This window comes from Scyliorhinus canicula, chromosome 9 (assembly GCF_902713615.1).
Source record: "Scyliorhinus canicula chromosome 9, sScyCan1.1, whole genome shotgun sequence".
Taxonomy (NCBI): domain Eukaryota; kingdom Metazoa; phylum Chordata; class Chondrichthyes; order Carcharhiniformes; family Scyliorhinidae; genus Scyliorhinus; species Scyliorhinus canicula.
Window position 1 is genome coordinate 136249473 of NC_052154.1, and position 21047 is coordinate 136270519.

At 47.3% G+C, this 21047-nt stretch overlaps 1 protein-coding gene across 6 annotated transcripts in view; it reads right to left on the bottom strand.

The window, feature by feature from the left end:
• LOC119971728 (synaptotagmin-7-like) overlaps positions 1-21047 on the bottom strand; it is an 883832-nt gene that overhangs the window by 285207 nt on the left and 577578 nt on the right. For all 6 annotated transcript variants that reach the window (XM_038807686.1, XM_038807685.1, XM_038807689.1 and 3 more), the window contains one exon: positions 346-425. In XM_038807686.1, the coding sequence (XP_038663614.1) occupies positions 346-425 (80 nt within the window). The remainder of the gene's footprint in view (positions 1-345; positions 426-21047) is intronic.

The window sequence follows — 21047 nt, forward strand, 5'->3', positions numbered from 1 at the left end:
TGTACTTCCCAAGAAGCTGCAAAGATTGTACACACCAGATCTTCCCATGTATCCGTGGATATACGCAGGCTACATGAGGAATGAATAAGTTAGCAAAGATAACTTTGCTGCTTTTCTAACAAATTTCATATGACAGAAATAGACTGTAAAACCAACATATGTATGTGACATCTTAAAGAGGCAACATGAAATATTTATAACTGAAATATTTATAACTGAATTAGGAGCACTGTTTATCACTTCATCAAAGTGAAGTCAATGAAACAACTTTATTTATAGAAAAGAACAGTGGTTGCTAGTCTTGACCTTTCAAACTTTTCCCTGAGTTTTACCCATGGCACCTACTTGATAGCTTTCTTCTCATTGCGGCCTCGGTTGGAGTCTGGTGTGTTGACTGCCTCCAATGAACTCTTGTGTCTTTTACCCTTTAAAAATAGAGGGGGAAAATAAAGGAATAATTTAATAAAGTTGCAATCCATTATACAATTATGACAAAGTGGGCCTTGTGGTGATTGGTATTTTTGTGGGAAAAGATTTTTAAAATGAGCTGGATTTTACAGTCAGCAGTGTATTAACAATGACTTGAAAAAAATTGCTGACAAATATCTAGCAATCTTTGCACTGCAGCCTTCCCTTTCTTGACATCAGTTTGTTTTTTCACCAAGTCTAGATGATCTAGGAGTAACATGTACTGTGAATAAAGGGGATTCTGTAGATTTCCAGAAGGCATTTGATAAGGTACCACATCAAAGGTTATTGTGGAAAATAAAAGCTCATGATGTAGGGAGTAATATATTAGAATGGATAGAATATTGGTTGACTGGCAGAAAACAGATTATGCATAAATGGGTCCTTTTCTGATGGCAGGAGGTGACAAATGGAGTCCTGCAGAGGTCTGTGCTGCGGCATCAACTTCGTCCAATTTATACCAATGACTGAGATGACTTTGATGAAAACTAGAGTGTAATTGAATCATCACAAAGAAAATATTGCTTCAATGTGTGCAATTTTACATCTATCATTTATATTCCACCAAATGATTTAAAAATTCTAATGTCCTTTTTTTACTCCAACATACCTATCAGGTCATTTCCATACTTAGCAAGTGAAATCTCTTCAGTATTGAAAACTAGCTCATTTGGCCTACTACTGCAGTAAAACAAAGAGGTAATTTTAGTTGACTGATGCAATGATATGTGACTTTGAAAACATCCAAAAAAATGGTACAAAGCCTCTGTATTGTAATACTAGCTTAACTTAATAGAGAATATTTTCTACCATGTCATGTGTCAAATTTTCTGATAGGATGAATGATATTTGGGTGCAGGAGGGGAAGGTGGTTTCAATCAATTCTAGTATTGGTCTTTTCTCAAAAAAAAACGCTATAAAATGCATATATTCAAGAGCTAAGGTACTGAGGTGAACCTCTTATCCAGTGTCAATCCAGGAGGATATTTTAGGCAGATTTGTTGCAAGGCCACCAACACTGCCAACAATCTCACTCAGTCTGAGGCAATGGGCCAAGGATGGGGATGGACTCAGTAGTGAGAGTATCGAGAGTGCACGGTGAGTTGAAGACGATGGCTTTAGTGTTGCAAATTTTTAGGTGGAGAGTATTACAACTCATCTAAGACTAAATGCATGGCACAAGGAAGAGGTGGAGAGCGGGTGGAGGCGGCTTCGTGCAGGGGCTCCAGTTTGGAAGCCCTGGTCACGGCTCCTCTACCGCTGCCGCCGGCCAAGTACACCACCAGCCCGGTAGTGGTGGCGACCCTGCGGATATGGGGCCAGTGGAGGAGGCATGTGGGGGAGATGGGGGAGTCTGTCTGGGCGCCAATCTGCGACAACCATCGGTTTGCCCCCGGCAGTATGAATGGGGGGTTCAGAGTATGGCGGCGAGCAGGGGCGGGAAGGGTGGGTGATATGTTCCTGGAAGGGAGCTTCGCGAGTTTGAGGAGCTTGGAGGAGAAATTTGGGTTGGTAAGGGGAAATGATTTTAGATACTTACAGTTGCGGGACTTTGTTCGTAGACAGGTCCCATCTTTCCCGCGCCTCCCGCCAATGGGGATCCTCGACAGAATAGTCTCTAGGAGGGAAGAAGGGTAGGGCAGAGTCTCGGGTATATATAAGGTACTCATGAGGGAGGAAGGGTCCCAGACAGAGGAACTGAAACTTAAATGGGAGGAGGAGATAGGCGGGGAAATGGAGGATGGGCTGTGGGCCGAGGCCCTGAGTAGGGTAAACTCAACCGTGACATGTGCTAGGCTCGGGCTGATCCAATTTAAGGTCGTTCACCGGGCCCATATGACGGTGGCTCGGATGAGCAAATTTTTCAGGATAGAGGACAAATGCGCTAGGTGCGCGGGAGGACCAGCGAACCATGTTCACATGTTTTGGGCATGCCCTGAGCTGAGGGGGTACTGGGAGGGATTTGCGATGGTCATGTCCCAGGTGCTAAAAACAAGGCTGGTGATGAGTCCAGGGGTGGCAATTTTTGGGGTTTCGGAAGACCCGGGCGTCCAGGGGGAGAAAGAGGCCGATGTGCTGGCCTTTGCTTCCCTGATAGCCCGGCGACGAATATTATTGGCGTGAAGGGACTCAAAGCCCCCGAAGACTGAGTGGTGGCTTGCGGACATGTCGAGTTTCCTGGGGATGGAAAAAATTAAGTTTGCCTTGAGGGGATCTGTGCAGGGGTTCACCCGGAGGTGGCAACCATTTATTGACTTCTTTGCGGGAGAGTGAGCGTCAGCAGGGGGGTGGGGGGAGGGGGGGGGGGGGTAGAGTAGAGTAGGAGGGAAAATATGGCGGGTAGTACCGGTGGGAGGGGAGCGGGCTTGTGCAATATGTTACGATGGAAGTATTGAAAGTACGTGGATGTTTGCACATTTTTGCCTTTTTTGCTTCCTTTCTGATGATGTCTGTAACTGTTTATAAAGCCAAAAACTACCTCAATAAAATTGTTTATTAAAAAAAAAGGAAGAGGTGGAGGTGGGTGACATCTCTGTGCATACAGCAGCTGACCAGACACCTGCTGGAGACACCATCAAAGATAGCATGTAGCGAAGGATGAGGTAGGCACATGGATGGATCATTGACAGATAGACAAAGTGAAAATAGTTTGATTAAAATAAATTTTAAAAAGGTAATCAATCTAAAATATTTAATTATTGTGACCTTCCTATCACTGCTGTAGCTTGAATCCAATGACAAGCAGAGTAAGGGGGGTTTGTGGTGAAGCAAATAGAGTGAAGGCAAACCCCCTTTTATCATAACAAACTGTAGACATACCCCTCAGGTGCAGAGTTTTTAAATGTCCTCATCTTTGTTTGGTATTCACCCCCTTCCAACAAATCAAGGCTCACCCAGCTCCCATCTCCCATCCCGCCTAATGTTGCTCAACACCCCTCCCAACATTGCTCACATGGGGTGAGCAGAGTGGGGAGTGAGCAGAGTGGGGAGTGAGCAGAGTCGGGTTAGAGCATTTTCAGGCAGAGCGAGTAGTGTCTAGCTCTGAACACATCTCTGTTCAATGTACACTGACCTGAGGTGCAGTTCATATTCCTTCTTACATCACTCTGGATAGTCCCACGTTAACCCTGTACATACTACAAAGGGCAGTAGCTTTTCTAAATAGCACTGTATCAAGAGAAGTCCGTTCCTCTGCCTGACCAAATGTGCAACATTCCCCAATGTAGCTGTCAGTCAAATGCCATAAACACCAAGCACAGGGATCGAAAAATCAATTTAAAGAGGAATTAAAACCTCGTATTTAGCACCTTTTCATTACCTCATGATATCACAAAGTGCACTACCGTGCATTATCTTCGAGAGTAGTCACAATTATAATGTAGGAAATACGGCAGCCGATTTTTTTCACAGAGGCTCCCACAAACAGCACTGTTATAAATGAACAGATAATCTGTTTTAGGTTTTGCTAGAGGGATAAATATTGGGCAAAGCATTGGGAGAACTCTCATATTCTTGTTTGAAGTGTTATGGGCCAGGGTTCAGAGAACCTCAAAGTGTATCGTGGAGTTCACTTGACCCACAACTTTTAATAGATTGTGGTATGGGGAGCACACGGCCCACTCTGCAGGTGTGGTATAGCAGAAATGGGAAAATATTTTTTCAAGCAAAACAATATTTATTCTATGAACCCAAGTTAATCTTTTTAAAACATACAGTGAACTTCTTAGCAACCATTAATTCAAATACAACACTCAAAGAATACAACACTAAGTAATCCCAAATAACTTCCCAAACAACATCCAGAAGACTTAAACAAAACCTTTAAACAGAACCACATCAGGTTTACATTCACTACTGAGAACATTTATAATTCTGAATTCACCAAATGATCAAGAGATAGTATTTTCATGGCAGAGAGAACAGCAGTACACCTGCTTTGTCTGGCTTCAGCTCTAACACTGAAAAAATGAAACCAAAAAAAACACACACCCAAGCTTTCTCAAAGTGAAACTAAAAAGCAGAACCAGAGCCCAGTTCCACACACACTCTGAAATCACTGCAGTAACATGAGCAGACATACATTTCTTAAAGTGACATTCTCATGACACCTCCCTCAAAGAAAAAAAACCCATCAACTTCAAGATGGTTTCATTTTTCACCTTTTCACTATCCTTTAAGAAATGCACACAGTAAATATATGTTTTTGTTTCAAAAACAACACACGCAAACAGGTATAATAACATAGTCCATTTTTTTTGTTCTTCTTCCTCCAACTGGACCCGCTTCCACTAATCACATTCGTGACAAAGCATCGGCTATCACGTTTTCTCGTCCTGCCACATATACTATTTTGAAATGAAATGCTATAACAATAAACTCCAGCGAAATAGCCTTGCATTGTTATACCAAAATCGCTCCAAAAACGTCAACGGATTATGATCAGTATATATAATGGTATCAGGCGGATTGCTGGTCACATGAGTGTGAAAATGTTGCAAAGCCAGCACCAAACTCAAAGTCTCCTCAATCGTGGAATACTTTTTCTGGTGAGAATTCAATTTATTTGAAAAATAACCAATAGGCCGCTCTAGCCCTTTGTCGTCGTCTTGTAGAAACACCGCACCTACATCCACGTCACTCGCATCAATCGCCACTTTGAATGGTTTTGTATAATTTGGGATGGCTAACACAGGAGCAGTGGTTAACACAGCCTTCAGGCTGTCAAATGCCTGTTGACACTGGTGTCCACTGGAATTTGTTATGCTTCTTGAGCAGGCCCATCAGTGGAGCGACCACACTGCTAAAATTCGGTACAAATTGCCGGTAAAATCCACTCATACCAAGAAATCGCATTATTTCCCGTCGTGTCGAGAAAAATAACCAATAGGCCGCTCTAGTCCTTCGTCGTCGTCTTGTAGAAACACCGCACCTACATCCACGTCACTCGCATCAATCGCCACTTTGAATGGTTTTGTATAATTTGGGATGGCTAACACAGGAGCAGTGGTTAACACAGCCTTCAGGCTGTCAAATGCCTGTTGACACTCTGGTGTCCACTGGAATTTGTTATGCTTCTTGAGCAGGTCCATCTGTGGAGCGACCACACTGCTAAAATTCGGTACAAATTGCCGGAAAGTGACTTGGGCTTTTCCAAATTCACTTTTGGCTAGGTTTATCACCAAACACACTTCCTGAAATCAATCGAATAACTCCATCAGATGTTTTAAATGTTCTTTCCATGTCTGGCTGAAAATTACCAGATCGTCGATGTAAACCGCACAATTGGATAATCCTGTTAGTTACCCGTTGAAATGTGTCTGGGGCGTTTTTCATGCCAAATGGCTCACTTTGAATTCGTATATACCATCTTGAATCTCCTTCACCTTTCGGATAAAGGTACCTGCCAGTAACCTTTAAATAAATCCAGTTTGGAAATAAATAAAAGTTGGTTGTCCCACTTTCTCAATGCAACCCTTCAAACTTGGGATGGGATACCGTCCATTCTTGCAACTGCATTAACCTTTCTATAGTCCACACACAACCGTTGGGTACCATCTGGTTTAGGTACCATCACTATGGGTGAGCTCCAATTGCTGCAACCCACTTCAATTATGCCATTTTTAATCATACTCACAATCTCTTTGTTAACCTGTGCCAATTTTAAAGGGTTAAGTCTATATGGATGTTATTTAGTTGGAACAGCATTTCCCACATCTACATCATGTATAGCCATTTTATTACTTCCCAATTTATCGCCACAAACTTGCCCATGAGATATCAATAGCTCTTTCAGGTCAGTCCATTTTTCCTCTGGGAGGTAACTCAACATTTAATCCCAATTTTTAAGAACATCCTCATTTTCCAATTTAATTTGAGGTATGCCAAATTCACAGTCATCTGGATTTGATTCGTCACTTTGTTAGAATCATTAAAACCGCCTCCTCTTTCTCTCCTTCCCTTTCAAACTACCTTTTAAGCATATTCACATGACACACTCGGTGAGTCTTCCTTCTATCTGGTGTTTTTACCACATAATTCACCTCACTTAATTTCCTTTCAATCTGAAAAGGTCCAGAAAACATTGCTTTTAAAGGTTCACTTACCACTGGTAACAATACTAAAACTCCTAAAACTCTATCCCCACTGGCAAAACTACGAACTTTGGATTTCTTGTCCGCCACCCGTTTCATCACATTTTGAGCAACTTGTAAGTGTCTAGCTAATCCATATGCTCTAATTAATCGTTTCCTAAAATTTTCCAATTTCTCAGTCACCAATTTTTCCTCAATCAATTTAAGTGGCCCTCTTACCTCATGACCAAAAATTTGTTCAAAAGAACTGAATTTGTTTGACTTATTAGATGCATCCCTAATTGCAAACACTACGAATGGAATTCCTTTATCCCAATCCTCTGGATAATCTTGACAATAAGACCTCAACATTATCTTTAATGTCTGATGCCACTTTTCTAACGCTCCCTGCGATTCCGGATGGTACGCAGTTGATTTAAATTGTTTTATTCCTAAGGTATCCATAACTTCTTTAAATAACCTTGAGGTAAAATTTGATCCTTGATCCAATTGAATTTCTGTGGGTAGTCCATATCTAGTCAATATTTTAAGTAACTCCTCCACAATCTTTTTAGCTGTAATATTACGTACTGGAATGGCCTCTGAGTAGACACATCCACTGTAGTCAAAAGATACTGATTCTCACTTTTCATCTTAGGAAGCAGTCCTATGCAATCAATTAGGACCCTTATAAAAGATTCCTCAAATGCTGGAATGGGTATTAAGGGCGCTGGTTTTATCTGCTTGAGGTTTCCCTATTACTTGATATGTGCGACATGATTGACAAAATTTAACTACATCTTTATGTAGTCCAGGCCAATAAAAATGTTTCTGGATTTTAGCTTGAGTTTTCCTTATTCCCAAATGACCTCCCACTGGTACCTCATGTGCAACTCGCAACACCTCCTTTCTATCCCCTACCAGCAATACTACTTGATGAACTTCTGCCCACTTTTCATCTGCCTGCATATGTAAAGGCCTCCATTTTATCATCAACACATTACTTTTATGGTAATAACACTCTGGTATACACTCAGATTTCTCTTCCGTGCATGCATTCTGATACATCCGTTTTATTTCTATATCTTTCTGTTGTAACTCCGCCAATTTTCCTGAACTAAAAATATCCGGCTCATCTTCCACCTGTTCTTTTCCAACCATCTGATCAAAAATTGTTTCTGATAATTGCACTTCAACTTCATCTTCACTCTTTGATTTCTCTTCTTGTCTTAACCTGTGACTTTGCGACCTTGTTACTACACAATCCGGAAAAATCCCAGGATATTCGTCCTTCAACACTTCAGTTGTCTTGTCTGATTTTCCACCGACTTATCAACCACAGTAGGCATCACTCCCAGCGATCCAGCTATATCATTACCCAAGATAAACTGTATTCCTGGACAAGATAGTTTCTCTATTACTCCTACTACCACTTCACCATTCTTCACTGGACTTCCCAACCTTAGCTTATATAATTGAACACTACTCCTGTCACCCTGAATTCCACATATCACCATCTTTTCTGCCAACATTCTTCCCAAACTACATAACTCCTCATCTCTTACCATTAAAGATTGACTAGCTCCCATATCTCTTAAAATTGTGACTTCTTTACCTGCTCCTCCTGATTCACATGAGTAAACTTGATACACACAAGTAGATTATTGAAAGACATCTGGCACCTTCTTATCAATCACCTCTTGATCAGGCTGTACAATCATTTGCACCTCCTTCGCTTCACTTGGGCTTTCCTTTCCCACTTTAACAAACCCCACAGTCTCATCCTGTTTTACCACATTAGCCTTCCCAGTGCTTTTCTTCAACCACCAGCACTGTGACTTTACATGGCCTAGTTTATTACAGTGAAAACATTTGAAACTTTCCATTTCTTTTCTGCACTCCTGGATTTCTTTTTTAATCTGAGGTACACTCTCCTTATTATCTCCCATCAGATCACCTTTGCCTCTACCACTTGAGTATTTCTCACGTCCCCAGTTTCTATCCCTCACAGGCTGAAACTGATATCAGAAACCAAGCTTTGATTTATGAACTAATTCATAATCATCTGCCATTTCTACTGCTAATCTCACAGCTTTAACCCTCTGCTCTTCCACATGAGTTCTCACTGCATCAGGAATTGAATTTTTAAACTCCTCCAAAATTATAATTTCTCTGAGAGTTTCATACTTTTGGTCTATTTTCAAAGCCCTTATCCATCTATCAAAATGACTCTGTTTGAGCCTTTCAAACCCCATGTATGTTTGACCAAATTCTTTCCTTCAATTTCTAAACCTTTGTCTATCGGCTTCAGGCACTGGTTCATATAGATGGATTTTTTCACCTCCTCATACGTCCCAGATACCTCGTCCTGTAGTGATGCAAACACTTCACTTGCCCTACCTACCAGCTTTGTTTGAAACAGTAATACCCACATGTCCTGTGGCTATTTCATTTGATTAGCTACCTTCTGAAATGAAATGACAAAGGCTTCCACCTCCTACACATCAAACCTTTGCAATGCTTGGGACATATTTAAATAGATCCCCACCAAGCCTTCGACTTTGACGCTCTTTCTCACTATCCTCATCACTATTATCCAACTGTACGTTTCCCTTTACGTCTGCCAATTTTAACTGACTGTCATGTTTCATGGCCATTTTCTGAAGTTCAAACTCTCTCTCTTTATCTTTTTCCCTGATCTGTATCTCCCTTTTGCTTTCTTTTTGTTCTGCTATTCTTTCTTTTCTCCCTTCTTCCCTCTCTCTTGCTTTTTCCTCTCTTTCTTTCGTATTCAAGTTGCTTTAATTCTTTCTCATGTCCCATTTGTTTAATTTGTAACTGAATTTTTGCCATTTCCAATGAGCCAGACTGTATCTCAGGCAACTTTAAATACTCAGCCACCGCCATAATTACCTCACCTTTTCGCATTTTGTCAGGTAATGTTAACTGCAATGTTTTTGCCAAATCTAACAGTCTGCTTTTAGTCTCTGTCCGTAAGGTACCGCGTGTGACCGTCTCCCCCCCAAAAAACTTCAGAGCCTCTGAAAGAGCCACTGTCCACAAAACACTCCCCACTTAAACTGGAATACTGCACCTGAAAAGCAACCACAATATGCTCACCCCTCACTGTCGTTGGGTTCACTATGCCAATCCAATAGATAGACTTTTATCCCCCTCGAGCCCCCAATTTGTCATGGGCCAGGGTTTAGCGAACCCCAAAGTATATCATGGAGTTTACCTGAACCACAACTTTTAATAGATTGTGGTATGGGGAGCACACCATAACAACGTTTATTCTATGAACTTAAGTTAACCTTTTTAAAACATACAGTGAACATCTTAGCAACCATTAATTCAAATACAAAACCCAAAGAATACAACACTAAGTAATCTGTAATAACCACTCAAACAACATCCCGCACCAGCCTCCCCGAACAGGCGCCGGAATGTGGTGACAAGGGGCTTTTCACAGTAACTTCATTGAAGCCTACTCATGACAATAAGCGATTTCATTTCATTTTCAACATCCAGAAGACTTGAACAAAACCTTTAAACAGAAGCACATCAGGTTTACATACACTGCTGAGAACATTTATAATTCAGAATTCACCAAATGATCAAGAGATAGTCTTTTCATGGCAGAGAGAACAGCAGTACACCTGCTTTGTCTGACTTCAGCTCCAACACTGAAAAAACAAAACCAAAAAAAAAAACCAGACACATCCAAGCTTTTCTCAAAGTGAAACTAAAAGCAGAGCCAGAGCTCAGCTCCACACACACTCTGACATCACTGCAGTAATATGAGCAGACAGACATTTCTTAAAGTGACATTCTCATGACAGAAGAGTATTGTATTAATTCTTCAGGACACCCAAGGGCAGTTGCTTAACATCTTAAGCACAAGGCAGTCCCTCCAACAATGCAGCACTCCCCGAGTGCTACACAGAAATGTTTTAGATTGATCATGCATTCAGTCTCTGAAATGGGGCTGACCCCACATCTTTTAAAATCTCTGACTGCACCATCACTGCTCCTTTAATACTTGGAAAATCACATCGAAGAAAGATATTGCATTTAAATAGCACCTTACAGAACCTCAGAACATCCTAATGCTTATTATAGTTTCCCTTTCCAATCTTCTGAAAACATTAGCTAGTTTAAATCTTACTTTGGAATTTGAACCTTGTGTTAATTTCTTGTTATAAAGTACAGGAAAGTGGTACTAACTTGCCAGAAATGAACTAGAGCCCTGCTGAGTGACTGTCATTAAACAATCGCATATTTATGCTTGAAAAGTAGTGCCAAGTATTCATTACTAAACTGACATTTCCATTGCATGTTTTCTATTTGTATCAAAGTATTAATCACTTAGTATTCTGTAACTGCTTTACTCGTAAACAAAACAAAACTAGCAATTAGAAGGGATGAGAGGTCACAACAAGAGAAGATGGAAAGACACCAAGTCCCATATGCTTTTTCATTGAACTCCTCTCCAGTCATCTGACTTCCAATCAATCATAACCTGAAAATTATTTTTTTGCACAGGAGCATATCATCATCTCTTAAACCCATTTATACTGCTCGACTGATTCACTAGTCTTACGCTTAATGAACTTATTCTTTGTGGCTCAATTTTATTCTATTTCTTAATTTACTGGGGAGGAGAGCACACACAGGTGGAGAAGCTGGGCTGGGGGGTGAGCACACACAGGTGGAGAAGCTGGGCTGGGGGGTGAGAGCACACACAGGTGGAGAAGCTGGGCTGGGGAGAGAGCACACACAGGTGGAGGGGCTGGGCTGGGGGGTGAGAGCACACACAGGTGGCGGACTGGGCTGGGGAGGAGAGCACACACAGGTGGAGGGGCTGGGCTGGGGGGTGAGAGCACACACAGGTGGCGGACTGGGCTGGGGAGGAGAGCACACACAGGTGGAGGAGCTGGGCTGGGGAGGAGAGCACACACAGGTGGAGGGGCTGGGCTGGGGAGGAGGGCACACACAGTTGGAGGGGCTGGGCTGGGGAGAGAGCACACACAGGTGGAGGACTGAGCTGGGGAGGAGAACACACACAGTTGGAGGGGCTGGGCTGGGGAGGAGGGCACACACAGTTGGAGGGGCTGGGCTGGGGAGAGAGCACACACAGGTGGAGGACTGAGCTGGGGAGGAGAACACACACAGTTGGAGGGGCTGGGCTGGGGGGTGAGAGCACACACAGGTGGAGGGGCTGGGCTGGGGAGGAGGGCACACACAGGTGGAGAAGCTGGGCTGGGGAGGAGAGCACACACAGTTGGAGGGGCTGGGCTGGGGAGGAGAACACACACAGGTGGAGAAGCTGGGCTGGGGAGGAGAGCACACACAGGTGGAGGGGCTGGGCTGGGGGGTGAGAGCACACACAGGTGGAGGACTGAGCTGGGGAGGAGAGCACACACAGGTGGAGGGGCTGGGCTGGGGGGCGAGAGCACACACAGGTGGAGAAGCTGGGCTGGGGGATGAGAGCACACACAGGTGGAGGGGCTGGGCTGGGGGGTGAGAGCACACACAGCGGGAGGGGCTGGGCTGGGGAGGAGAGCACACACAGGTGGAGGGGCTGGGCTGGGGAGGAGGGCACACACAGGTGGAGGGGCTGGGCTGGGGAGGAGGGCACACACAGGTGGAGAAGCTGGGCTGGGGAGGAGAGCACACACAGGTGGAGGGACTGAGCTGGGGAGGAGAACACACACAGGTGGAGGGGCTGGGCTGGGGAGGAGAGCACACACAGGTGGAGGGGCTGGGGAGGAGGGCACACACAGGTGGAGAAGCTGGACTGGGGAGGATGGAACACACAGGTGGAGGACTGAGCTGGGGAGGAGAGCACACACAGGTGGAGAAGCTGGGCTGGGGAGGAGAGCACACACAGGTGGAGGAGCTGGGCTGGGAAGGAGAACACACACAGTTGGAGGACTGAGCTGGGGGAGGAGAACACACACAGGTGGAGGAGCCTGGCTGGGGAGGAGAGCACACACAGGTGGAGGACTGGGCTGGGGAGGAGAACACACAGAGGTGGAGGGGCTGAGCTGGGGAGGAGAGCACACACAGGTGGAGGGGCTGGGCTGGGGAGGAGAGCACACACAGGTGGAGGGGCTGGGCTGGGGAGGAGAGCACACACAGGTGGAGAAACTGGACTGGGGAGGATGGAACACACAGGTGGAGGACTGAGCTGGGGAGGAGAGCACACACAGGTGGAGAAGCTGGGCTGGGAAGGAGAACACACACAGTTGGAGGACTGAGCTGGGGGAGGAGAACACACACAGGTGGAGGACTGAGCTGGGGAGGAGAGCACACACAGGTGGAGGAGCTGGGCTGGGGAGGAGAGCACACACAGGTGGAGGACTGAGCTGGGGAGGAGAGCACACACAGGTGGAGGAGCTGGGCTGGGGAGGAGAGCACACACAGGTGGAGGGGCTGGGCTGGGGAGGAGAGCACACACAGGTGAAGTAGACAGTGGTCGGTCGGGTGACTGGGGAGGGTAGGGTTGTCGATGGAGTAAGTGGATGGGAGGAATTGAAATGTGGACAGATATGTAAAGAAGGTGTACATATTGGTGGGGTGGGCAGAGGAGAGAAGGGTGAAAGAAGTAGAGCAGGATCAGACAGGCATAGAGTACGGGTGGACTGGACAGAGCAGGAGACCAAGTAGGGGTGAGGAAGGTTTTTAGGTATGGACAGAGAGGAGGATATTGCAGAGAAGAGAGAGATGGAAAGGACAGGAGGAGAAGTAAACAGAGACACCAAGTTGGTGGGTGGAGCAATTAGAGGAGAAAAAAGGTGGGGTTGTGGAGTCAACAAGGGAGGCAGGCAATAGGGAGAAGTAGACAAGTGGTTGGGAAGATGAGTGAGGGCGAGCAGTGAAAAATTATGTGGCGTTGGGTAGTCAACTCAACATACTAGCAGAGAATAGTAAACTGAGATTTTTTTTTATCCTTTCATGGATGTGGGCATCATTGGCTCGGACAACGTTTCTTGCCCATTCCTACTTGCCCTTGAGAACATATATTTCCAAGTCAGGATAGTGTGTCTCTTGGAGGGAAACTTGCAGGTGGTGGTATTCCCATCCATCTGCTGTCCTTCTCCTTCTGGGTGGTAGAGACCATAGGTTTGGAAGGTACTATCAAAGGAGTCTTGTCAAGTTGCTGCAGAATATTGTGTAGATTGTATACACTGCCGTCAGTGTATTAGTGGTGGCGAGAGACTGAAGCTTTAAGGTGGTAGATGGGGTGCCAATTAAGTGGACTGCCTTGTCCTGGATGGTGGCAAATTTCTTGAGTGTTGTTGGAGCTGCGAGCAGCCAGGCAAGTCAGGAGCATTCCATCATACTCCTGGCTTATGCTTTGTAGTCTTTGGACAGGCATTGGGGTGCCAGGAGGTGAATTACTCTGCAGAGAATTCCCAGCCTCTGAGCTGCTCTTGTAGTCACGGTATTTACATGGCTGGCCCAGTTCAGCTTTTGGTTGATGGTAGACCCCAGGATGTTGATCGTGGGGGATTCTGCGATGGTAATGCCATTGAATGTCATGGGGTGATAGTTATATACTCTTTTGGCAGAGATAGCCATTGCCTGGCACTTGTGTGCCATCTAAGTTGCTTGCCACTTATCAGCCCAAGCCAGAATATTGTCTAGGTCTTGCTGCACATAAACACGGACTGCTTCAGGATATGAAGATTCGTGAATGGTGCTAAATATTGTGGAATTATCAGCGAACATCCCCATTTCTGACCTGATGCTGGAAGGAAAGTAATTTATGAAGCAGCTGAAGATGGTTGGGCTCACAGCACTACCCTCAGGAACACCTGCAGTGATGTCCCGAAACTGAGATGACTGTTTAGCAACAACCACCTTTGTTTGTGCTACACCTGACTCCAACCACCAGAAGCTTTTCCCCCCTGATCCCATTGGCTTCAGTGTTGTTAAGGATCCTTAATGTCAAATTCCATCGAATGTTGCATTAATGTCAAAGGCAGTCAGTCTCACCTACCTCTTTTGTCCATGTTTGTATCAAGGCTGTAATGAGGCCAGGATCTGGTTGGCCCTGGTCGAACTCAAACTTAGCGTCCCTGAGCTGTTTCACAATGTGCACCCCTTTCTCGGCTTTTCCATTGGACTGCAGACTGGAGGTGTCGTGCTGGAAATTGTATGACCTGGCAAATGTGGACCATTCTTGACTGGTAAAGCACGGGCCATTGTCGCTCATGACGGTGATTGGGAAGCCATGCCTTGAGAATGTCTCCTTACAGGCTTTGATGACGGTCCGAGAGGTGAGGTCCGGGTAATTCGAGAAATAGACGATGATCAATACGTAGTCACGACCATTCGCTTGAAAGAGGTCGATGCCAACCTTGGACCACGGAGACGTCACTATGTCATGCTGTTGGAGCGTCTCCTTGCTCTGCGCTGGCTGGAACCGCTGACAGGTAGCACAGTTCAGGACCATGTTCGCGATGTCCTGGCTGATGCTGGGCCAGTAGATAACTTGCCGGGCTCTGCGTCTGCACTTCTCGAAGCCCAGGTGTCTCTCATGAATCTGGCGCAGCACCAAGCTCTGGAGACTGAGCGGAATGACAATCCTGTCCAGCTTGAGGAGGATATCATCAATCACCGTCAGGTCATCCTTCACATTGTAAAATTGTGGGCACTGCCCTTTCTGCCAGCCATTGGTGAGGTTGTGGATGACACGCTGCAAGAGGGGGTCTTTGGCTGTCTCATCACGGATGGGAACTACCTTCTCATCTGCCGCCGGGAGAGTTCTAGCACACAGCTGCACCTGCGATTCGATGTGCTGGATGATCTCCAGCGGCTCACTGGGCAAGGTGACGGAGCGGGACAATGCATCAGCGACGATGAGCTCCTTGCCAGGTGTGTACAACAAGTTGAAGTCATACCTCCTAAGTTCAAGCAGGATTCTCTGCAACCAAGGCGTCAGGTCGTTCAGGCCCTTGTGGATGATGTGGCCCAGAGGCCTATGCCCGTCTTGATAGTGAATGTCGGCAGGCCGTAGACATAATCATGAAATTTGAGGGTGCCGGTAAGAAGGCCCTAGCACTCCTTCTCAATCTGTGCATGCCTGGTTTCAGTGGCCGTCATCGCCCTTGATGCGTCGGCTGCTGGTGCCCAGGATGATGTGTCATCTCGTTTAAGCAACACCGCACCGATGCCATCCTGACTCGCATCTGTGGATATCTTTGTCTCCCGGTCCGGGTCGAAGAATGCCAGGACGAGAGCAGTGGTGAGCTTGGCTTTCAGCTCCAGCCACTCTGTCTGGTGTACCGCCTTCCACTCAAAGGCAGTTGACTTTTTCACCAGGTTGCGTAGGGTCGTGGTGTTTGTGGCCATGTTTGGAATGAACTTGCCCAGAAAACTGACCATACCCAAGAAGTGCAGCACCGCCTTTTTGTCCTCGGGGGCCTTCATTGCCTCGATGGCCTTGATTTTGTCTGTGTCCGGGCGCACACCATGCTGTGAGATCTGGGCGCCTAGGAACTTGAGCGTCGATGTGCCAAAACAACATTTGGACCTGTTTAACTTTGGGCCGTTAGCATGTACACGACGGAATATCTTCTGGAGACGGGACACATGTTGTTCAGGGGTCGTGGACCATATGATGATGTCATGCACGTACACATGAACCCCTTCAATGCCTTCCATCATCTACTCCATGATGCGATGGAATATCTCCGATGCCGAGATGATGTCAAATGGTATGCGACTCATGCAGTATCTGCCAAAAGGCATGTTGAAGGTGCAGAGCCTTCTGCTGGACTCTTCCAGCTGGATTTACCAAAATCCCTGTGATGCATCCAATTTGGTGAAGAAGCACGCATGTGCCATCTCACTTGTGAGTTCCTCCCGCTTCAGGATGGGGTAGTGTTCCCGCAAGATATTCTTATTGAGATCCTTGGGAGCAAAGCAGATGCGCAGGTCCCCTGAAGGCTTCCTTACGCACACCATCGAGCTGACCCAGTCAGTCGGTTCGGTGACCTTGGATATGATGCCTTTTTGCTTTAGATGCTTGAGCTGTGCCTTCAGGCACTCTCTCAGTTGAGCAGGGACCCGTCGTGGTGCGTGGACCACTGGCTTGGCATCAGGTCGTAGCAGAATCTTGTATCGATACGGCAGCGTGCCCATCCCGTTGAACACATCTCGATACTGGGCGAGGCTGTCGTCGATGCCGGCCTGAAGATCCACATGGGAGGATGTTGTGGTGTAAACCCTTTGAAAGAGGTTCAGTTGCTTGAGCACCTAGTAGGGATGCCCTGTCCGGCTTAACAATTTCAAAGCGTAACCGTGACTGTGTGTGCCGGTGGATACGTGCACATGGCAGGATCCCAGTGCCGTGACGGTATTCCCGTTGTAATCCAAGAACTTGCAGGACCTGGAAGGACCGTGCGGGGCTTTGTAATGCGTCTGAAGTCTGCCTGTGAGAGGAAGTTGGCAGAGGCACCTGTGTCCAGCTTGAACTGGATGGGGGAGTGGTGAACCTTCATCAGTGGTCGCCATTCGTCCTCGGAATCCACAGCTAGGATGGATTGGACTTGCGATGAGTCTGGTGTGGCATATTCACACATTGTGATAATGCCCACACAGCAGGCATTGTCCCGATATTCATCATCTGGATCCGCTGCACTGCCGGGATCAGAATCCTGTAGGCGTTGTTGCACACTCCGGATGCGCCGTCATCAGAATTGGGAGCGCTAGCTCCTGACTGGTGGTGAAGATCTGCATCGGGCTGCATAGTGGTCTGGCTTCCCGTAGTTTAAACAACGTCTGCCTCTTGCAGGGCAGTGTTTCTTTAAATGGGCGGTGCTACAGTTTGAAAACATCATGACGTTGGCGTCCTATGCTCCGTGCGTTGTTGCACAGACATCTGCACCAGCGCAGTGCGTGTTTCAACTGCTTCGTTATCCCGTTCGCATCGCGCATGCGTCGGGCCCAGGAGGAGCGCGCAAAATGGCCGCTTTCGTCAATGTTGAGGTGCTGCATCTGGGAGATGGCCTGCACACTCTCCGCCTCGTGGGAGGCTTGTCTGTCATTTTCTGCCATTTTGTACTGGGAATAGCGATTTTTAGCGTGCTCATGCACTGTGCATGTTTCAATCGTGACTGGCAGGGTCATATGCTTGATCTTCAGTAACTGCTCTCTCAGAGGATCAGAGTGAACTCCAAAACGATTTGGTCTCTGATCATGGAGTCAGTGATATCACCAAAGTTGCAGGATTGTGTTAGCAGTCTAAGGTTAGTTAAATATGAGTTGAAGGATTCGTCTTTACCTTGCAATCGCTACTTGAATATGTAGCGCTCGAAGATTTTGTCGGCGTCCACCTCAAAGTGGCTGTCAAACTTGTCCATGATGGTCTGAAACTTTGTCTTCTCCTGGTCTTTGGCGAAGTGAAAGGAATTGAATATTTCCAAAGCGTGATCACCCGCTGTGGTGAGCAAAATAGCTATCGTCCGTGCATCAGATGCACCATTGAGGTCTGATGCTTCGACGTAAAGCTGAAATTTCTGCTTCAATGTCCGCCAGTTGGCACTGAGATTGCCGGAGGTCCTGAGCTGATGAGGAGCCTGAATCTTTTCCATTGTGCCGGTATACATTCGCTGGTCATCATTGATCTTGCTGAGTTGAACTGACTAGATTGAACAGACTCCTGGTATCATGTTGTGTTATGTAATTTGGAATGACATAAGCTGCCACTTGATGCAGCTTTGAGTAAAAAATGCTCCAGACTTTGAAGTGAGTTCAATGTGTTTTATTGAACTATTAGCACAGTTCTCAATGAGTTCGACTCTTCTAATCTAAATGTAGTAACTCAATCTAACTGAACCAACCTTACTCTAAGCCACGTGCTGGAGTGTGATGCTGAGGATGATGTACCATCAATTGGACTCGAGTCGTGAAGAAGTTCCATATATCAGGCTTTAATCAACTAGTTGTGTGCCCGGCAGTCGACTTACAGAGAAAGGCCGACTGCCGGGTCCTACGAGTTCTTATACCCCGCCTCGTAGGCGGGACTACTTGCCTCTTGGCCAATGGGTGAGCAGTCACATGACTAGCCTCAACCAATCAGCAGAGAGGCACATGACCGACCTGAGCCAATAGGCAGTGAGTGTTTTGCACCAATGGCAGAGCCAATAGGCAGTGAGTGCTTTGCACCAATGGCATATAGGTACCGTAAACTTCCTAGTTATACCACCACATTCACCCCTTGCAGAGAAAGAAGCCGGGGGGGGGGGGCAGGAGTAAGAAGGGGGGGCTGTTAGACTGGTGGTATGACTAGAGAGAACGCGGTGTACCGAGGTAAATGGCGGCTGCCCACTGGCTCGTGACGACTGTGCAGATACAATGAACGGTAATAAACAGTACACAAATAGAAAAAAAACAACAAAAAAAAGTGCAACTTGTACATTGGAACTCTGAATGACACAAGGAGTCTGATAAAAGTCCAGTGGAACATCAGATCGACGCGATCAGTCTGTCGGGCGCCTTCGATGTTCTGCTGGACCGTCGCAGCGGTGATGGTGATGTCGGGCCGGTGGCCGTCCTTGACTCCGGGAGCGGCGGTCGTGATCCTGTGTCCGTACCCCTGGTCGGTGCTAGCGAAGCTCTGGCCGGGGGAGATGGTTCCTGTGCACTGGGTTGCGGGGGCACCGGGGGGGTGGGACTGGGCGGAGGGTGTTGATGTGGGGGGTTGGGGCCACACGCCGGCGGGTGCCAGGTCTCGAAGGGAGACCGTGTCCTGCCGACCGTCGGGATACTCCAAGTACGCGTACTGCGGGTTAGCGTGGAGTAACTGGACTCGTTCCACCAACGGGTCGGACTTGTGCACCCGCACGTGCTTCCGGAGCAAGGTTGGACCGGGTGTGGCCAAACAAGTCGGGAGTGGGGATCCGGAGGACGACTTCCTAGGGAAAACAAGAAGACGTTCATGAGGCGTTTGGTTTGTAGCCGTGCAGAGGAGAGACCGAATTGAATGGAGGGCGTCGGGGATGCCGTCTTGCTAGTGGGAGATAGGGAGATCTCTGGACCGTAGGGCCAGTAGGACGGTCTTCCAGACTGTGCCATTCTCCCGGTCAACCTGCCCGTTACCCCGAGGGTTATAACTGGTCGTCCTGCCAGAGGCAATGCCCCTGCTGAGCAGGAATTGACGCAGTTCGTCGCTCATAAAGGAGGACTCCCGGTCGCTGTGGATGTACGCAGGGTAACCAAACAGGGAGAAAATGGAGAGGAGGACCTTGATGACGGTTGTCGTGGTCTTGCCGGGGCAGGAGATGGCGAAAGGGAAGCGGGAGTACTCGTCAATCACACTTAAGAAGTAGGTGTTGCGGTTGTTGGAGGGGAGGGGACCCTTGAAGTCCATACTAAGACGTTCAAAAGGGCGGGACGCCTTTACCAGATACGCTTGCTCGGGGCGGTAGAAGTGCGGTTTGCACTCTGCGCAAATGTGGCAATCCCTGGTCACGGTCCTGGCCTCCTCAATGGAGTAGGGCAGGTTGCGGGTCTTGATAAAGTGATAGAAACGGGCTACCCCTGGATGGCAGAGATCTGCATGGAGGGTGCGGAGGCGGTCAATCTGCGTGCTGGCGCAGGTACCGCGGGACAGGGCATCAGGAGGCTCATTGAGCTTCCCAACACGATACAAGATATCATAGTTGTACGTGGACAACTCGATCCGCCATCGCAAGATCTTGTCGTTCTTGATCTTGCCCCTCTGTGCATTATCGAACATGAAGGCCACTGACCGCTGGTCTGTGAGGATGGTGAACCTCCTGCCGGCCAGATAGTGCCTCCAGTATCGCACAGCTTCAACTATGGCCTGTGCCTCCTTTTCCACCGAGGAATGGCGGAGTTCGGAAGCGTGGAGGGTCCGGGAGAAGAAGGCCACGGGTCTGACCGCTTGATTGAGGGTGGTCGCCAGAGCTACATCTGATGCGTCGCTCTCGACCTGGAATGGGAGGGACTCGTCGAAAGCGCGCATCGTGGCCTTCGCGATATCCGCTTTGATGCGGCTAAAGGCCTGGCGGGCCTCCAGCGACAGTGGAAAAGTGTTGGATTGGATGAGGGGGCGGGCTTTGTCGGCGTAGTTCGGGACCCACTGGGCGTAAGAAGAGAAGAAGCCCAGACAGCGTTTAAGGGATTTGAGGGAGTTGGGGAGAGGGAATTCCATCAGGGGGCGCATGCGTTCGGGATCGGGGCCTATCACTCCGTTACGCACTACGTAGCCGAGGATGGCTAGACGGTCGGTGTGAAACACGCACTTATCCTTATTAAATGTGAGGTTAAGGGGTTTTGCGGTACGGAGGAATTTTCGGAGTTTGGTGTCATAGTCCTGCTGGTCCTGGCCGCAGATGGTGACATTATCAAGATACGGGAAGGTCGCCCGTAAACCGTATTGGTCAACCATTCGGTCCATCTCCCCATTTGTGACACCGAATGGAACCCTTAGAAAGTGATAGAGGCGCCCATCTGCCTCGAACGCGGTGT